This window comes from Tripterygium wilfordii, chromosome 5, assembly GCF_013401445.1.
Source record: "Tripterygium wilfordii isolate XIE 37 chromosome 5, ASM1340144v1, whole genome shotgun sequence".
Taxonomy (NCBI): Eukaryota; Viridiplantae; Streptophyta; class Magnoliopsida; order Celastrales; family Celastraceae; genus Tripterygium; species Tripterygium wilfordii.
This window is the reverse complement of record NC_052236.1, coordinates 1,615,534-1,636,549: the sequence shown is the minus strand read 5'-3', so window position 1 is coordinate 1,636,549 and position 21,016 is coordinate 1,615,534. Positions and strand designations below refer to the sequence as shown.

The 21,016-nt window shown below is 36.9% G+C and overlaps 2 protein-coding genes and 1 pseudogene across 5 annotated transcripts; all 3 read left to right on the top strand.

Annotated features, from left to right (window-relative positions):
• The first annotated feature begins 4,296 nt into the window (after positions 1-4,296).
• LOC119999014 lies at positions 4,297-7,848 on the top strand (annotated as a pseudogene).
• Positions 7,849-9,967: 2,119 nt separating this feature from the next.
• Positions 9,968-12,440, top strand: LOC119998478 (uncharacterized protein At1g65710-like). The gene is made up of 2 exons (XM_038845822.1): positions 9,968-11,199; positions 11,331-12,440. The coding sequence occupies exons 1-2, from the start codon at positions 10,093-10,095 to the stop codon at positions 12,282-12,284; spliced, it is 2,061 nt and encodes a 686-aa protein (XP_038701750.1). The 5' UTR covers positions 9,968-10,092; the 3' UTR covers positions 12,285-12,440.
• Positions 12,441-13,839: 1,399 nt separating this feature from the next.
• On the top strand, positions 13,840-19,768 carry LOC119998876 (pre-mRNA splicing factor SR-like 1). Of its 4 annotated transcripts, XM_038846351.1 has the most exons (5): positions 14,258-14,397; positions 14,491-14,566; positions 15,040-15,120; positions 16,610-16,681; positions 18,575-19,768. In XM_038846351.1, the coding sequence occupies exons 2-5, from the start codon at positions 14,516-14,518 to the stop codon at positions 19,418-19,420; spliced, it is 1,050 nt and encodes a 349-aa protein (XP_038702279.1). In that variant the 5' UTR covers positions 14,258-14,397; positions 14,491-14,515; the 3' UTR covers positions 19,421-19,768. The 4 variants fall into 4 exon arrangements, 2 of the variants coding, with proteins under 2 accessions (XP_038702278.1, XP_038702279.1); XR_005468307.1 differs by lacking the exon at positions 18,575-19,768 and having other exon boundaries at positions 13,840-14,397; positions 16,610-16,670; XM_038846350.1 differs by lacking the exon at positions 14,491-14,566 and having other exon boundaries at positions 13,840-14,397.
• Positions 19,769-21,016: the final 1,248 nt, after the last annotated feature.

Here is a 21,016-nt window from a genome sequence, read left to right as displayed (position 1 = left end):
CTTTATTTCTTTGAAATATAACCTATACAAGGTACTTTTACATTATAAATGAATGAAGTTGATTGAATCAATGCTTCTTTTTTATTTCACATTTTTTTTTATCGATTTGATTGTTCTTGGTTGATTTAATTGTGGTTATTATCTTTTGTTAATTTAATTATTCTTTGTGTCATTGATACAGTTACATTTGCGATATGCAAGTGAATATTCTGTGGAACTCTAATTGTGTGGAATTTTTTCGGCCCCTGTGTGGGGTCCACACCCACTCAAGGAATTGTCCACTCTGAACACTTGTGCACTGGTTAGTCCAATCCTTCATGGGATAGATAGGACGGCCTACAAGCACATCAACCTCATATATTTAATCAGGATATCCCGTCTCCTTCACTGCTAGAACTCATGACCTCTTGGTGATGGAAAAGTAAAGATATTAAATTATCCTGAAATTAATGTGTAAGGGAATTGATGGGCCGTAGAGGCTTGGACCAACGGTTAAGGCCCAAGTCACGACCTTGTCTAACCAAAAGATCCACGATACCTTGATGTGAATTGGATAGGTCCCCAAGTCAGGAAAAAGCCCCCCACTGTCGATGAGAATCAATTCTACACAATTGTCAGACAGATATCATCGATAAATTAAGGAGAATTAGGATCACAATGAAAGTGGGTTTAGCATTGGTGTTTCTTATGCTGCATTGCTATAAATATATGAATGGTATATTTTTGGAAGACCTAAATTTGGTTGATAGCTTATACTAAATTATAAAAAATTTACCATATTTAATTAAAGTACAAATTATAAAAATTTACACGAATAAAATTGAAATTATTACTAACAAACTTTACAATTTTTTTTTGTAAGTTTTGTTTATATTATTAAAAATATTTTTGAATTTAAGGTTAAAGGAAAAACCGAAAAAAAAGAAAAAGAAAAAAAGAAAGTGGTGCACCACAGCTTTGAAGCTTGTGAACCGTTAGTGGTACCGCAGCGTTTAAGCTAGTGGTACTGCTAGCTTAATGGTGGTGTTTGGCACTGCTAATGGTACCGCTGTAGGCACTGCCAAACAGACTAATTAATATATTAATGTCCTTAAGAACATTGTTAATTAATGGCCGACTTCTATATAAAGCCTGTAACTTTGTTGAGCATGCATCATGTGCCTTGAAGTTATTTGAGAGAGAGAGACTTACTTGTGAATGAGATACATGTCAATGGGAACTCATACTTGCCTTCTTTCATGGCTTCTCCTACTCTGCCTCGCTTTTAATCTCACTCTTTGCTGCCATGGAATGTCCAATGATGATGATGACCGGAAGGCAAGCATATATATATATATACACACACACACACACATTACTCTCACATATCTCTTGCTTCCGCTTTTGTATATTAACTAATTGCATGCCCAAGCTTCGAGCGGCACATATTTTGGTTGGAAAATAGAGATGTGTGAAAATTTTTCGATACTTTGTTAAAATGAAGAGCAGTAAAGCTTTAATTGTAGAAAATAGAGATGACTGTGAGATGAAGATAAAATATGTACAATACCTTTTTTTTAATTTGCTAAGAAAATTTTTTTCTAATGGGGTGTAAGAAATTTGATGCATAAGAAATAAGTACGCTAAGAGTGTATCAATTATTATTTGCGTCGCTAGTATCTACAAAGTGTTATAGGTCACCAAAGACATATTTATGAGACAATATTGTATGGTTAGTACAACATTCTCTACAAACTAACATTCAATATCGAGAAGTATAATCTAGCATAAGTAGTATTTTTGAAATTATATTTTTAGAATAAGATTCTTAATATTTTTAGAATAAGATTTTTGAATTTATATTTTTGAAATGTTATGTATGACTGGTAGATTTATGTCTATAATCACTTTGACCTTCAACAACTCATTGAATTCTACCATACTTTCTTGTCACCACTTACATGTTCCAATACCAAATGGGCTGAGTTTACTTACACATTAGAACAATATAGCATGAGAAAAGCCTCTCATGTTGTGTATGTTGCAATCCAAACAAACTACTAAACTTGACCTAACTCTAAACATGCACAATACGTCAACTAAATACTACAAAAACACACAAAATACATCAAAAACACACTAAAATAATGATAAAAACACACTAAAATTCCCACAAAAATGATGGTAATTAATGCCAAAAACACACAAAATGTTTTCAAACTAAATACTACAAAGGAATTTCATTAATTGAGTAATATCAAAAGACTCTCATAATTAACAATACATGGCCTCTGTGAAACCGAAACAACATCAAACCACTCCCATGAAACATTAAATTCCCATACAATTCAATATGATTTTAAAATTATTTGAATATTATTAACCGTATGTAGTTATGGGTCTTAAAGTTTTTCAATATATTTTAATTTTTTCGTTTGTCCGTTACATTTTGTTTTTTTGAATTAATTCTCATCACTCAAGTTGCCAATCATTCCCTTTTATCATGTTTGATTAGAATGTGTAGGCTTTTTTGTAGAGACATCCACGTGGCACCAAGAATTAAGGAGAAGCTTTGTGGATCCTCAGTTATATATATATATATATAGATTGACGAATTTTGTCCCTTTTTTGGGTCTCATTTTTCATTTTCCATTGTATTCAAATTTATGGGTTGTCCATGGTAGGTCATCAATCCATTTTTTTTACATAAATTTAACCAGCTGATCGGTTATTGTTAGTTTTTCGATTTTTCGGTGTCGGTTGTTTAAAGAAATATGTAAATTTTTTTGAAAATAGTCGACCGATCGATTGGTTCGGACATCATCAGGTAATTTTGGACAATCCTAGTTGGGTTTTGTGTTGGGGGTGAGAATTTGGATTTTTCTTTTCCCTTTTGATGTGGAAATCTAAGGGTTTTTTTTTTCTGGTTAAGAACTATGTCAGGTGCGCGTCCATACACACACCCAGTAGGTTCATATTTTCCTCAAACAACCACACAAGCCCAATTACTACCCACACATGAGTTGGTTGTAGCCAACAAACCTAATAGGCCACTACTTAAAAAATTTGTTGGCTAATTGAAGAAGACATTTGTCTTCTTTATCAATAGATCACAAGTCCCCTATCTAAAGCAATGTGGGATATTCGCATCAGTGATTACCTAGACTGCAAGGAATTAGGTCTGAAGTAGTAACATATCTGGGTCTGGGCCTGCAATTTATTTGGGCCTTATTCATGTGTGGAGGCCCATTTTGAAGCCCATAACTTGATTAATTTTTGATGGATGCAGGGTTATGTTGTGTACATGGGTGACCGTCCCAGTGCTGATTTCACTGCATCATCCCTTCATGCCACCATGTTACAACAAGTTGCAGGCAGTGGCAGGTCATATAGAAAATACTTCTATAATCATATTAGTTTAGCTTTTTTGATCATTTTAAACATGGTTTTATGTTTATCAGTACTGATAGGGATCTCAACGGTTGATATCTCAATTATCTCAATTGCTGAGTTGTATGTGGAGCCCACGAATTTATTTGGATCTTGTGTATCCAACTCAACAACGATGATAAATGGGATATCAACTATTGGTATTTTTATCATTTTTCTCAATGATGGAGTCACATGGGGACCAAGAGGCCCGGGGCCCTTGATTTTTTTTAAAAAAAAATATAAAATACTAAGTCATTTATTAATACAGGGTATCCATATATTAATACAAAGTATACCATACATTAAGTCTACACTTCGTACTTGTTATATAGCTTGAGTATATTGTTGCAAAATAGTTTATTAACATAAGGTATACCATATATTAATACGAGGTATATCATACATTAAGTCCACACTCAATACTTGTTATATAATTTGAGATTGTTGCAAAATTTTAATTTTTTTAACAGATAAGGAAAAATATTTGATTAAAAGGTCAATTCTGATGTGGATCACAAAATATCATGTGTGGAATGTGGAACGTGTGGTGATTATGTTGTTCTTGTAAGTACATGGTTGCATTCAGAGATACTTTTATTTTTCACATTGATTTTGATATAATCAATGAGAAATTGAGTAATTTTTCATTAAATAGCCTTAATTTTTTTTTTCATGGACTTTATTCTCAAACCCCGTCAACCTCTGAGCCCCCTCATATAAATTCTTGGCTTCGCCCTTGATTTTCGTATGTTTATTTAAGAAGGAAAATAATGATGTTATTTTTGTTCATTTCTTATATATATATATATATATATGTCGTATATTTATAAATAAGTTATCGATTAATTTTTCCTTTTCAACGTCCGGAACAGTGGTGCATCAGAATCTATGATAATTCACAGCTACAAAAGAAGCTTTAATGGTTTTGCTGCAAGGTTGACAAAAAATGAGATGCAGAAAATGGCTGGTGGGTTTACGGTTTTATCATATTTTCGTTTGCAAGTGTAAGTGTTTCAGCCAAGATTGTCAAAATCGATATTTTACCTAAGATCGATAGAAGGCAGGCAAGATCGAATCATAACATCAAATCGATTTTGATAACCATGGTTTCAACTTTGATTAATAATTCCACTAATACATTGGGATTTTGTCTGCAGGCATGAAAGGAGTTGTGTCAGTGTTCCCTAATGAAAAACTGCAACTCCACACAACAAAATCATGGGATTTCATAGGTTTTCCCCAAAATGTTAAGAGAGCTGCAACACTTGAAAGCAACATCATTATTGGAATGATAGACACTGGGATCTGGCCTGAATCTCAAAGTTTCAGTGACCAAGGATTTGGTGCACCTCCAACAAAGTGGAAAGGCAGTTGCCAGAATTTATCAAATTTCACATGCAACAAGTAATCAAATCTTTAATCACACAAATATATATATATAATTTGCTAAATCAAGTTTATTATTAACTTTCAGAAGCATGTATACCAGTGTTACTAAAATTGGACTGTGCTGGCCGTTTGGACCGTAAAATTGATAATCAAGTCGGTACAGTTTTATCAAAATATCTGTTACGTAAGTGACCCCAAAAAATGGTCAAATCGGTCGATTTTTCTTAAAAACCATTGGACCATGCCGGTAAACCCAGACAATTTTTCAAAATATGTTTTAAATTTTGTATTTTTTATTATATATTGGTAATTTATGATGTGAAACTTGATTTTTATATATATTGTGTGTGTTGTTCTATATTAAATATGTGATATGAATTTAACCTTCTAATTCTTAAATTTTTATAGATGAACATATAATATATTATGGTACTTATTTTTAGCATTGTTAATATTAATATATTTTTATTTTTAATTAAATCTATGGTTCGACCAATGATCCATTGGTTGAACCAATAATCAGTGACCCCGTCCCTCCTCCGAGTCCATGTTTGACACAATTTTTATAACATTGATTTACATATACTACAGTAAAATAATTGGAGCGCGCTACTACCGAAGCAATGAAACTATTCTTCCAGGAGATATTCTATCTCCAAGAGATACTGATGGCCATGGAAGCCATACATCATCGACGGCTGCAGGTGTCTTAGTTAGCGAGGCAAGCTTCAAAGGCTTTGGGTTTGGAACAGCTCGAGGCGGGGTTCCATCAGCTCGTATTGCTGTCTACAAAGTCTGTTGGGTAGATGGTTGCTATGCTGCTGACATTCTTTCAGCATTTGATGATGCAATTGCTGATGGTGTAGATATAATCTCCATTTCAGTCGGAATGGAACCTTCGAATTACTTTCAGGATCCAATTGCAATCGGATCCTTTCATGCAATGAAGAATGGTGTTCTTATGTCGGCCTCTGCAGGGAATGATGGCCCTAAACCTGCTACTATCTCGAATAAGGCCCCTTGGTTGCTCTCCGTGGCCGCTAGCACCATCAATAGACAATTCGTGACCAAGGTTCAATTAGGCAATGGTGAGATTTATAAGGTAAGCTAGTTCAACAGTCTCACGAATTCCAGTGTTTTTTTGTCCTAGTTATCTCAAAAACAGAGATGAATGCATACGATTTTAGATGGATCATGTGAGAAGTGTAGGACCCACAATTTCACACAAATCACATACGTTCATCTCATTATTTTGTATAGCTGGGACAAAAAAAAAATACTAAGATCTTTAGCATTTTCGAAGCCAATTTATCTGTGATCAATATGCATGTTTCATCTCTTCATTTTAATCAAAACGATTTTACACTTTTTCTTTTCTTCTCTAATTTAGGGAACATCTATAAATACCGTTGCACTTGATAAGCAAATGTATCCTCTCATTTATGGTGGAGATGCCCCAAACACTATAAAAGAATTCAACTCCTCTTTATCCAGGTAAAAGTATATGTCAGTAGATTCTGATAATTTATTTCACATATACAATTGAGAAGGTAAATGTAAGCAATGTATCAACAAATCCAGGTTTTGCCAAGAGGACTCGTTAGATAGTACGAAAGTGAAAGGGAAAATTGTGATTTGCGATGTGTTGACTAGTACAGAAGCAGTAGAAGCTGCAGGAGCAATTGGTGCTATAATGCGGGATGAAGACAGATGTAGCTTATCTATTCAACATACCAGTTTCTCATTTGGATTTGAGTAGTGGAAGTCGCGTTTCAGACTACTATAAATCAACTAGGTATATACTATTATTCTAGCATAAAGCTACAGCGTATACTCTATCTGCGATACTGTGTACCGAACAGATCCTAAGATAACAATCTCTGTTTGAAATGTGAACAGAAACCCAACAGCAATAATATTCAGGAGTATTGAGACTGGAAATGAACTTGCTCCATTTGTAGTTTCCTTCTCCTCAAGGGGGCCTAATAATATAACATGGGACATTCTCACAGTAAGTTAAATCAAAGCTTTTCTTCCTTAGGTTTTGATCAGTTGAGTAATGTTGACTTACTATATATATATATATTCCAATATTGTAGCCGGATATAGCCGCTCCTGGAGTGCACATTTTAGCAGCTTGGCCTTCAATTACAGGAGTAGTGCCATACAACATAATCTCTGGCACTTCTATGGCTTGCCCTCACGTATCTGGGGTTGCAGCCTACATCAAGACATTTCGAATACAGCTTATATTGCCTGTCCAGACACCTACTTAACTTGTCAAACAAATTGCTCTCGGGAGTGATTTGGGACCAAACTGTCCTGACGAAGCCCTAAGGTGTCTGGACAGAAAGTGCAGAAAGCATCTCCACCTAATAAATTCTTTTTTGTTGGAAGGGATCAAATTACCTATATTTGGTGAACGACATTGACCTTCTAAACGCATGTATTTGTTGTCTCTTCAGCTTCTTCCATGAATGGCAAAAATATTGATGCAGAGTTTGCATACGGAGCGGGCCATATAAATCCTCTAAAAGCTGTCGATCCGGATTTGGTATATGACGCTGGAGAAGTCGATTACATTAAGTTTTTGTGCGGGCAAGGATACAATACTATAAATTTAAGAACCATTACTGGAGATAGCAGTAGATGCAACCTAGCAACAAGGCCAACTGTATGGGATCTAAACTACCCTTCCTTCACAGTCTCTACCTCTCTTCGACAATTCGTGACTCGCGTATTTCATAGAACTATCACCAATGTTGGTTCAAAGATGTCCACCTACAAAGTAATCATCAATGCTCCAAAAGGGCTAAGCATCCAAGTTAGTCCTAGTGTCCTAACCTTCAAGTCTCTCGGAGAAAAACAATCGTTTATTGTGACGGTTGGGGCGAATCTTAGTACATCTATGATCTCGGGTTCATTGATTTGGGATGATGGGGTACATCAAGTGAGGAGCCCCATTGTTGCATACATTCCCTTGAAATGACTTTAGAAGTTCTAATTTGTTATACACCAAAAGATATGTCCTTTTTTCAATAAATAAGACATTCACATATAATTATGTGATACATTGTATACAATGTGTAATTCAAAGGTCACATATTCAAACTCTGAAAAATAGCCCTGCATATAATGCAGGGGAAGGGTGTATACTATTGCAAGAGTCCGCGACCCCACCTATGCGAGAGTCTTGTGCACAAGAGTTTAAACTCTTTTTATATGACATTCACAGATAAGGAATCTCCATACCAAACTGAAGCGGTAGAATTTAAAACTTTTTATTCTACCATACATGAGTATGAAATTCTAAAACACAATATCAAATAGGAAATGACATGCTTGAAAACTCAGAAGACGACACTTAATATAAGAGAAACATGCATTCATGCAACTTTCTTGCAACGCAGACACCCTTAAGTAAAATGGGCATAACCCCATGTACAAAACTCCAAAATAAGAACTAGGGTTTCTATTCTTTGTTGTGTTTATTTAAAACATATTTATTATATTGTAAATAAACCCAAAAAAAATACAAACTGTACGGGCTCGGTAGTTAAAAGTTTGCTAAACCAAGTAACAACATACTTCTTGGATTATTTTAAAAGATAGGTTGATGCAGGGTAGCGTGATGAAAGGAATGATCTATTTGGACCTATTGATTCGACTTACGAATACAAAGAACAAGTTTACTTAAATCTATTGATTCGACAATTGAATACCAAAATTAAGACTTCAAATCTTATTTTTGCGAATACTAAAGAATTGAAAAAAGACTAACAGTCTCTTAATTTTATTCAATCAAATTATTCTCTAATGAGGATTTCTAACCTTAAATAGAAATATAAAAAAAACCCTAAGGGCACCCTAATTGAACAAAAGAAGACTTTAATTAAATAAAAGGAAAAAAAATATATAAAACAAAAAATCTCAAATCACGTTCAGCACCCAGTCTTCCTCGAGCACCAGCTCTAGGAATTGAAGGGCAATTTGCTTTAACAAGTGTATTTAAATTTGTTTGTATCTTCAAGCACAATTGTTTTATCATCTTCGCTAATTACGTTTATGGTATATTTGAAATATCCTTAAAAAATGTGGGCTATTCTGGATATTTGAAGGTTAACAATCAAAATGCTCCAAAAAAATATTACTATTTCAAGTGAGACTTTTGGTTACAAAGTAGCATATACTTGAAATGCTATACCAAACAAAGCCTAAAAGCTCTTAGTGGAGCATGGGTCGGATGCTAGTTATGCTTGAAGATTAAGAAAGAAAATGTCAATGTCTTGGAATTCATTTGTTGGATAACTTCTTCTTCTTTCTTTTTTTTATTTTTTATGAATTGTTGGATAACTTTTTAGTATAGGAAGAATATAGTTTGTTTACTTTTTAAATAGGTAAAAAAATTTTAGCATTGTACATGTCCGTAAATTTCTTGAAATGTTAAATAATTTGATAATTTATTATTTTTGTTTTATAGTGATTAATTTGTCTAACATTTTGAATAGCATGAATGCTATCAGTAAGAATTAAATGAGTCACATAATTTTAGACAGAATATATATATACTAACATTTAATACAATATTTTAAAACATGTATACTATTTTTCAAATGTTCTACCACATTGACCACCCAAGTCTTTAACATGGTCGTCAACAATAATCTTAAAAACTAGTAACGAAAAGCCCTCTTTAGTTTTGATTCAAATTTTTTTTTCCATTATTGTTTTCGACATAAGTATCCAGAGTCGATTTCAATCAATTTTTGTTGTTTTTGATATAAATTTAACCTATCGTTCCATTTTAATCAATTTGTTTTTTGGTTTTTCGATCATTCTTCACTAATATACATTTGATAATAACCGAACAAATGTTTGGTTTGCCGATTAATTAGATTTGACACGATTTTTTTTAACCGCACCAAATAAAATATAAAAGTAATGCACAACAATCTAATAAAACAAGGGAAATATTTATTTTTTTAAGTAACAAAATGGGAAAGTAGGTGGCACGTACGGAGGTCAGAGTTAGAGGACCCAACAACATAAGAACTAGATCCCATCCAACGGCTCTCTGTCTCTCTAACGGCTCTCCTTTCTCAAATCAAACACATAAACTTTCTTCCCCTCTTTGTCCTCAAAACATTTGAATTCTGTAACCTCTATCTCTTCTCTGTCTCTCTCTTTCTCTCTCTATTCTCTCTCTCATACAAAAACGCATTCAATTCTCCCCAATCCAGAAACCCCAAATCGCTAGTGCGTGAACTGAAGTCTGTATGCCATTTGGTTCAAATGGGTTGTTGTGTAAGCAAGAAAGAAGTTGTTGGTTCTTCAACTGTTTCATCCATACCACCAACAGCATCACATTGTTCCTCCTCGATTGATGCCCATAAGTTGGAGGCTCAGATTCAAGTCCAGAAGAAGAAAGTTCAGCAACAAGTGGAAGAAATCAAGGAAGTTCATGAAGTGAAGAGACCAGAAGCAGTAGGAGGAGGGGAAGCCAGAGTGAGGAAGGAAGTGTTTCTGATTAAGCACAGGAAGAGTCATGAGAAAGAGAGACCTAAAGAGATTGAAGATGAGGTTTGCAATGTTGGTAAGGTGAGGACATCAAGCTGTAGCAAAGACGAGGTGGATGCGATTCTTATACAGTGCGGGAGGTTGAGCCGGAACAACTCGTCCGGGAAGGCTAATTCTTCTGGTGGAAGAAAGTATTCCGGATCGAAGAGGAGTTATGATTTTGATGTTGAAGAAGTGAAAGGGAGTGATGAGGGAGATGGGGAAGAGAAACGCCAGCATCGTCAACGCGAGCGCAGGCATAATAGGCCTTCTTCTTCTTCTCCGAGTGGGAGGAGGAGGACACCTAGTAGAGAAAGAGACCTCAATCAGCAGCAGCAGCAACAGAGGTCTGGAAGCAAAGAGAGAAGTAGCGGCGGCGGCGGAAGTAGTAGTAGAAGGGTGAGTCGATCTCCGGGGAGAAGATCCGACACCAATAATACAAATGCTAATGGCGCCATGGGTATTGCAAATAGGCCGGGGAAGATGGTCTCGGTGCCTCCTACAGTTTCTTCATCGTCTCTGGAGAGGAGCAACAATGGTGGGGAATCGGCTGCAATTAGCAGGATCTCGGTCAAGAGAAATGTCGGTAGCGAGGCAGCGACTAGACGTGTTGTGTCACCGCGCTCTCAGTCCCCTGCAAGAGCAAATGCCAAGGAAAATCAACAGCAGCCATCATTGAGTTGCATCTCTTCTAGGAAAGCAGAACAATCTCCTCACAGGAGGAACCCATTGAGTGAGATTGATCCCAATTCACTTGCATACCCACAAACATCCATCAACGAGGCTCCAGGTAGCAATATCAACAAATGTAAAGAAATTGAAGCAGAAACTGTCATGAAACAGGTTTTTTTCTTCTTCCTTTGCCCTTGCTAATAGTTGCATTATAATGGGTGTTGAATGTTCTTCTGTTTCATTCAATTGCCACTTTGCTTGAAAGTTTCCATTTATGATTAATGATATTGAATGTGATCCAGAAGCTGAATTTGAAGATGAACAATGATAGAGTAGTTGGTCAAGGGAATAATCATAAGAAGGGTAACAGAGGGACACAAAACATGAAGGATGTGAGTCCAGATTGCTTGGTGAAAGAACAGCAACAGGTTATGGAGGATGCTACGAGACAGACTTCCAATATTACTTCTACCACCACCACTGTGATACCTGCAGGAGCTGCTGAGAGCCTGAAACCCCAAACACTAACGAGAAGCCGGTCATCTCGTCAGTCCCGGGACCTAGACATCAACCCTGAAGCTCTGTTGAATGCTGAATCTTCTTATACTAGGCTGTTGCTTGAAGACATCCAAAATTTCCATCAGAAAAACACAAACATTCCTTCATTTTCACTACCAGCATGTGTCTCCAAGGCCTGTTCCATCCTTGAAGCAGTTGCTGACCTAAACTCCACAACAAGCTCCAATCTGTCATGTGCTTTGTCTGTTAACAGAAGAGGCCTTCCAACAGATCAATCCAACTCTAACAAGGCAGCTGGCTACAGTTTTTTGGGGAAGAAAGCATCAGAAGCTAAAGACCCTTTTGTAGAATCTGAGGTTGTTGTTGATGATGACCTAATGGAGCCAAGCTTTCATAAGTATGTGACAATGAGAAGGGGTGACACGTTAGGACAGGAGGATGATATGGAGGAGCAAGAGTCCTCCGGCAGCAACAGCTATTCGGGCACCGGTGCTCAACAGAATTGGGGGATGTCTTCCTCTTCCTGGGAGCCAAGTTCAGTTGACTCAAGATTCAATGGCAGAGAGAAAGATCACATTAATGCTCTGGCATTTCAAAGGCAAGGGTTCTCCGAATCAGACCATGAGGCTAGGAGGGGTGTCAATGGTAAAAGGAATCGCGGAATTGGGCGTAACATGGTTGTTTCTGGTGATGGTTTTCTTGCAACTCCTATTGTTGCTGCCACTGCTTCAATGTAGTTTTAGGACATGAAACTATTCATTCATGTGTAGCTCTTCAGTTGCATACTTGCAACCATTTTTCTTTTCTTATTTGAAGCAATTTGATGATTGTCTAACGGATTAAAGGAGATTTCTTCAGCTCTTGCATATATTCATTTTCCATATTAATTGTTAGCTCCAATTCTTCATGAAGAATTGTTATTGAAACTCTTTCTCGCAAAAGAAAAACTCCCAGATAAAACTACATTACATATAGAAAGCCTTTCAAAATCTCTTTAGTGTACCACAGGAAGCAAGATCTGTGATGACCCAAGATTTGATAGGAGTGTGCCAGAGAAAGTCTCGCTTGGAAGATTGGACTTTCCATGAATCTGCTTCAACACTTTCCAAGAACTCCACTTTCTGCGAGAGTAACACAGAGAACACAAGCAAGGAAATATATTAGGTCCGTTTGACAGTGTCTTGATGTTTTGACCACCTACGGTGAGGCGAGTTCTAAAACTGTAGTGAGGTAAAGTGAGTTGTAGTGAAAAAGATGTTTGGCACGTCACTAAAATATTGTGGTGATGTGAATAAATGTTTTGATGAATTTATTTTCGTAAGAATATAAATGAAATAATAAAATTGATTGAGCGTAAAATTGAAAAAAATATATATCGTGTTTTGATATGAAAATATGGTCTAATGTGTTGCGTCGAGAGTGGAAGCAACCTCCTACAACTTCAGTTTCAAACTCACTGTAGTGCGGTGATATCGTAACATACTACTCGGCCAAACACTTATTTGTCTGAATACGGTGCGTTCAAGCCAAAAATGATGTGTTTGGCAGGTACAAATATACTGTCAAGCGTGAAGTTATACTAAAAATATTGTCAGATGCCTCTTTCACCTGTAGAAATCCACATTTGCCATTCCCAATCTAATGGTAATGGATGAACTAAACTACTATCTGCACTTACAATGTGAAAAAACTTCAATTTGAGCTCCAATCTTCTCATTCAATAAACAATCAAAAATTTTCAATCATAAGTTGCTTATGATTGCCATTCCCAATCTCTTGTTCTCACTCTATATCCTAAAGTGAAAATTGTTTCATTATGCACTCTCAGACATATTTTCGATCTTTCGGGTAGTCAAACTATTGATGTGTCATAAAAGGTTAACAACATTTTGGTTTTCTTACTGATGTGGTCTGATATTGAAAGCAACTGTTCCAAATTAGTTATTAAAAATCCGATTTCCAAATCGAGACAATTAAAAATTTGGTGATCGAATTAGATCTGATCAACTCTTTCAAACCAAAAAATACACTAGCCCCTCTTTTTCTCATGCACTTAAGTTTTCTCTAGTTCAAATGCTTCAGTGAACAAGGTCCGCCCATTAGGCCCAATACGCATTGTTGGACTGCAGGCCTTCTCTAAATTAAGTGGGCCCGACTTGTGGACCCAGTACTATTAGCATTGTTGGACTACGGGCCTTTTCCAAAGTAAGTGGGCCGGGTCACAAGCCAGGCCTTCTCCAACATAATGGGTATATCCATATGTTACAACACTCGTCCTTTATTTTTCTTCGACGGTGAAAGCCTGAAAGGTGCTGGAGCTTCTAGCGAGACGCCGACTCAATCGATACCTATCTCTGCTTCTCTCGATTCATGCGTTCTCTTCTTTGGCATAGCTGCGCTGCCTGAATTCAATCAATTACTGGTTTTAGGCTTTGTACTTCTATTGCTGGTTTCAATCTTCGATATTGAATTTAGGGTTTCGATTTTTGATTGTCTGCTTGTCTGAGATTCGTTTCTTTTTTTACTGCTGTTGTAACGCTACGACTGGAGAGATATTTTAATATGGAGATACAAACTAGTGGAAAACCTATAGATTCATTGTTAGAGAGGGTGCTGTGCATGAACATTCTGTCTTCTGATTATTTCAAAGAGCTGTACCGGTTGAAGACTTACCATGAAGTGATTGATGAAATCTACAACCAAGTCGACCATGTGGAGCCGTGGATGACCGGGAATTGCCGTGGCCCTTCGACGGCAATCTGCCTTCTGTACAAGTTTTTCACTATGAAGCTTACTGTTAAACAAATGCACGGCCTGTTGAAGCACACGGATTCTCCTTACATCAGGGCGGTGAGAACTAGCTACTCTGCATTGCTTGTGCATTTACAAATCCTATTTTTTGCTATTCATGTTAATGTTTTCTAAGAAATGTCATTGTTATAGATCATTAATCCAAGAGCAAGTGTAGATGTCTATTCATGGCAGGCACCGTGAGGATTTTAAGCACAGTTTTCAAGGGGTACATAACTTCTTGCCGAGCTAATTTGAGTAGAAAGGAGGAAAATTTGAGTAGCTGCAATTATCTTTATATACTGTCTGATCTCATCTACTATTAATAAAATATGGCAGCCCTTATATTAGTTTTTAGTTTAACGTTGCATATAAAATTTTGTTATTACCATTAACGTGAAAATTTGTGGAATTGATGGAATTAGTAAGACTTGGGGTCTTATCTAATTCATTTACTGATATCCGCAGTTGTACTTTTATAGTATTTCAATTGTAACCCTTTTAGTCGTGGCTTTATATTGCCATTGATAACTTAAAAACCTACATGATTTGATTTATGGTTCTTTGGAACTAGGATCAGACCTTTCATATATGATTTGGCAGTTGGCACCAAGGCTTAAATTTATTTCCTGCATGTTATAAGTCTTTTAAGGTTATGATGCATTCATACTATGAAATTTATTTCTTAAAACTTAATTGCAGATTGGATTTCTCTACTTGAGATATGCTGCTGATCCAAAGACACTGTGGAATTGGTTTGAACCATATGTTAAAGATGAAGAGGTAGGTATATTTTGGAAGTACCCCACTTGCTTTTCAGTTTTTGTCAATTTATCTGTAGTACTTTGGCCTCTACATTGGGTTTGCTTGAGTTGGGGGTTATTGAAGTCCTCCCCCACTTTTTTTCCCCTTCCTTTTCTTTTAAGCAAGCAGTGAATGAGACATCCATGTCTCTGGTTTTAGTTGAATATCTTTGATAGCAAAGCATTATTTAATTTGTTGAACGTCGCTTCGTGCTTCTGCAGTAAAGCTTGTATTTCCTGCCTTATATCTGGAAAAAGTCCTTCCTAGTCTAAAGCTATGCACGTATCTTTATATAGGGTTACTGTGCACATAAAGTGTTTTTTTCCCCTGTAATACTTAATATTAAGCTTATTTGGAATCAATAACTAGCTGAAGAATGTGAAATATCAGATTATTTTCATGTGTACTCTTAAGCCAATATGGCCTAGTGGTGGAGTTGCATTGTTGTCACCTAGAGGTAACAGTTCAATTTCCGCCTCTCTACGGACTATGTGGGGGTATGGCTTGTGTACATCCTGCTTGTCCCCGGCCCTGCCCAATGCTGTAGCCTTGTGCATGAGAGTCATTTACTTTTTTACCTCTTAGCCAAACCCATCACGATTTGCTAATTATTTTCAAATTGTCTGATTGTTTGTAGGATGCGATGCTTTTCTGAATCACTTAGGACTTTGAAGGATTAATTAGTTTAATATTGTTAGAGATTGATTTTCCAACTGGGGGTTGATTTGATGATAAACGAGAGGGGAAGCAACATACATGAATCAAGAGAAATCAAGAATCTAGTTAACAGATTAACATTGGGTTACCTAATATTTATTGAGTGCCTCAACTTGACATGATTGATTGAGCTAACCACATGATAAAGCTAGTATAATAACTTAGAAAGATAGGATATAAGTTCTTGTAATTGAACTTGGAAATGATGAAATGGCATTCTTAAATTGGCTTGCCATTATTGGTTAGTTATTGATTGTCATGACGGTGGAGTAAGATCTAGAAGGATGGAGCTTGTGTGATTGGCAAAAGTTTGGAGGACTGCAGTTAAGGCTGATGTTTGATGAATGATACTGATGGGCACTTTGGTATAGATGAAGCCAAGCTCTTGAGAGATGCAGTGCACATGCCCCCAATATGTCATGAGAATTTGCGGTGAAGTAGTCTTTATTTGCAAATAAGGCTGCATTCTGCAGCATAGTTGATGCAGATAAAAAAATGAATGAATTCATCGATCGTGATATTTTTAGGGTTATGGCATTTGTCTGACACTTCAGAGGCATTTTGATAAAACATTATGCAAGTCATTAGTCATGCTATAAACTTATAAATGCAGTAAAATGTTATACTTTTGTCTTGGATCATGTTCTTTTCTCTAGTGCTTATTAAACCGTGTTCAACTATTTTGAATATTTCCCGACTTGAGTTGGTCCACAACCACAAGCCACGTACTGAGTTTGTCATTTTTTTTCAGGAGTTCTCTCCAGGATCTAGTGGACAAATGACTACAATGGGAACATACGTGCGTGATCTGCTTCTGGGACAGGTTGTTTTTGCAAACCATCAGTTCAATTGTCGTATGAGTTTGTTCCTATTGCAAGCTTTATTTTGCAAACCAAAAAAGAAGGGATCTTGATTAGTTGATTGGTTTGTCTTTATGTTTCGCTTATTCACTTATGCACGTCATTCTACATGTGGTTTTTGTGTTTGCATCGGAACATAATCACCTTGTATATGGGTTATCCCCCCTGGGTCTATAGATAAGAGAGTAGCTTGGTTGCAGTATAACATCCCCCAAGCTGCAAAACAAAAGACACACACACACACGCGCACATAGGCCAGGGAGATGACAGATTGGGAAAAGTGAGGGTGACTGGACAGATATTAATGTAAGGAAAGGTTCAGAGAATGGTATGGGGAAGATCCTTGTGCTCCTTCCAGGATAAGTTAAGAAAGCCAAAATTTTGCAAGAGGATTCAGATGTTAAGGCTCTATGTCTGGGCTATCATTGCAAGTTGTGTTTAGACATGAACCTTATTTTTCCATGAATAGCAAATGATTTGGATGCTATAATCCCAGAACATAAATATTTGGATGCTCTCTTTTGCTGTATATTTCCTTAATGGTTAACAATATGCTTGCAATGCCAGGTGCTTATCAGGGATTCTTGCCCTTGTTCCCATGCAAAGGGGAAAAGGGGGAAGTAACTCCATGAGGTTATACCTGAATTTAGATACAATCTCAATTGTTCTTATAATTTCAGTAGTTTATTATGTTTTCCAAACATATGAATGTCATATCAAATAATTATCTCCTCTACTGAGAAGCCTTTTTATGTACTTAATGGAGAGCTATTTTTCTGAAAGCGAAGATATGTAAAAATGGGTGAATTTTTTTTCCAATAACATCGTGTCTGAATTTTCTGCATCTGCGCATTACCTTCGCTATTTTGATTCCAATTTCTTGCTGTAATAATTAGATTATTTATGTGATGGATGTTGTGTTTCATTCTCGTGTTATTTTCATTGTATTTTATTTGACTCTTACGTAAAATAAATTTTCTGAGAGCTCTTCTTGCTTTGTATTCGCTATGGTAGGTAAGAAAACTATGAAAAGTAGCTGGGATTACTATTAATTGAATAAAATTGTCTGATTGGGAAATATATATCATTATATCTGATTGAGATGATGATGCCTCATCCAGACTTTGGTTAGGTGAGAATTTCCTATATCGAAGCCAAAACCTAAAGTCATCAGTTCTACATCATGAAAGAGTGTGTTTTGTCTAAGATCAAGTAACCTACTCTTTTTGGTAGTGGTCTAGTTCTTGATGTATGGCTGGTTTAGTTTATTTTATTGTGTTATAAAACCATTGGTATTTTGCTATTGTATTTATTTGCTGGAAAAAGTTTTTAGTTCGGTGAATTAGGTTTGTGTCAAAGAGTTCTATCAATTTATGATTCCTTGGGAAGAGTTTACTACTCATCATGGTAGAATTATGTGTTCATGTTATCTTTTGGGCTGCACCCTCCTGGTGCTGATTTCTCTACTTGTTATTGAAATATCTAAAGAACAGGATATTGAAATTCCATTTTTCTCAGCTTGAAGCATGCATGACCAAGGACCAGTATAATTTTTTGTTGCTGAGTTGCATTTCCTGATAATGTTTTTCATAGCTAGATTTCTTGGTCTTATGTTTCTTAGATCTTAGTATTATCTGAACTGCAATTGAATGTTCATAATCATCTGCATTCTAGGTGGTTGTTTTATAGTGAATAGCTGTGTATTACATTTGTTTCTTGTTTTCGAGTTTCAGCACATCAATATGGAATGATCAGATAGCATGCTGCATTTATTATCTGGCTTATTATCAACAATTTGATGCTCTTCAATCATCACTGTCAGAGAGAGGAATTAACACCATGCTTCTTTTTTGCAGTATTACTTTGACACACTCTTTCCTCGCATCCCTGTTCCTGTAATGCGTCAGGTTGTATCTAATCTTGAAAAGATGAAGCTTCCTAGCAAGCATGCTGGTGTGACAGGAGATACCACCCGTCATGGATCTGAGGAGACTGCTCGCCGGCCACCTTCAGTAAAGGCTTCTCTTTCAGTTTCGTTTGGTCAACGTGCTCCACATCGTGCATCAACCAGGGACTCATCACCTGTTCGTCGTACCCTACCGCCACCCCCTTATCACAGATCCAGTGGTGATGATGGACGAAGATCTCCTAGCCATAGAAGCCAGAGTTTTGATAACTCTGACAAACAATATGTAGACAGAGACCGGGGTCGAGACAGAGATCGAGATCGGGACCGGGAGAGGGGAAGGGACAGGGATCGTGGTCATGATAGGAACAAGGGCAGGGATCGGGATCATGAAAGGGAGAGGGACAGAGACCGAGTCAGGGAGTTGGAGAGGGACAGGGAGCGGAGGCATGATTATGATGGGAAATACAAGTATTCTGACAGAGATAATGGAAAGGATTATAAAAGAAGCAGCCATTATAAAGAAACTAGTTCTCATAGAAGCCGCAGCAGGAGTAGGAGCCGGAGCAGGAGCAGAAGTAAGAGCTTGCAAGCTAGTGTTCCACACTTTGATTCTCGTTCAAGTCCATGGAGAGATGGAAACAAGGATAAGACAGATGCATCTAGCAAACTGGCAAAGCTTAAAGATATCTATGGTGATGGGGGAGAACGGAGAGGAGATGGTGGCATGGAAAGGGTTCCTGGAAGAGACAGCGGCGAAGAGGTGATCAGACTTGGTGGTTCTACATGGAAGTAATGAAAATGGAGGTCGGTCAGATGAAATCCATGCATTTTGAAATGCAGCATCACTCTTGAGATGCGGATTCTCTGTCATCTGAACCAAGAATACAAACTTCTCAACCTACCCTTTCTCTTAGCAGGCATGGCTTTTATGCATGATCTCTGTTCCACAACGTTTGGTTTATTTGCTCGTTACTCTTCTGCATGTGTATTACTGTAGTTGTTCTTTTCTGTCCTTTTGCACTTGGGAGGAAAACAAAGAGGGAATTTGGTTGTTTTCATTTCTACATACAATTCGATATTTATCAGGATAAATTGTGCGGGAAATTGACAGAGAAACATGCATAATTACTTGTTATGTTTCTTTTCTTTTTATCAATCATTTCTGCTAAGTATCAAGTATCTCAGTCTGGTTCTGCCATATCATATGATGTGGTCTCGTTGGCAGTACGCCTTTAAAGTTACTTGCCAATGTTCTCCATCCTACTTGTTTAGCCTATCAGATGATCCCACTGTTATTTATTTTCTTTGCATAAAACTAAATAGTATAATACATTCAACACCATTGTTGGTAACTAATGGTATACCAGTTCCCTTCAAAAAATCTCTCTCTCTAAACTCTCTCAACTACTCCAGCAAAAGTGCAGCCGTGGAGGAGGACTCCTCCCCCACTCACCTCCACACCCACCCCCAACCACCCCCACTCCCTTTCTCTAACCACCTCCATACCCACCTTCACCTCCACAACCACTTTTCTCCAACCTCCAACTCTACTTTTTAAATTTTAGTCTGTTTTCCTTTGTTCTGTGTTTGTCCCTCTAGATCTGATGGATTTTCCTTCAGATCTAAGGGTTTTCGTCCACCTATATGGTGGTTTGGCTCCTCTCTTGTCCAGATCTGATTTTCTTGGACAACGATGAGGCTTTATCTGGCGGCGGCGGCGACGATGACAACGACGTCCGTCTTTTGACTACTCTGCATCAGGTTGTAAAGAATTTGTCTCAAGACTACAGTACATGCTCATTCTCTGGCGAGGTTTCAAGGCAATCTTTAATCGGGCTTTTGCTGCTTTCAGGCTCCTGCCTGCCTCTTCAAACGAGTTTAAACTCTATTTTAGCCTGTTTGTGGCATTTGTTGTTGTCCTGAGTCAATCATTTACCCTTGATGTAGTGGGAGTGTTTTTATTTTTATCTTGTAATCGAGGAGTCTACTCCTCTATGTATGGTGCTGCGATGTTTTAATAGAAGTTCGTATTTCTCTCAAAAAAAACAAAAAAAACACCATTGTTGGTATTTTGGATTTGACCAATAATTGAGATTAAAGACATTTTGAAAATAATTTCAAAAAATTATTGTCGGCGTCAGGACACCAAATATTACCGTTTTGACAATTAACAAGCCAAAAAACTTCCACCGGCCTCCTTAAGCAAAACTTGGCCATCCCCGACCATCAGTTTAATTGGAATATTACTTGAAAATCGCAAACCATCTAAATTGAAAATCGATAAATGATCTAAATTCGATCGATTATCGTTTCCAGCAACCAACACCATCAATAGGTTGGTGTAGGTGTTCGAATCTGCAATTGTTGAACAATCAACATAAATTTATTT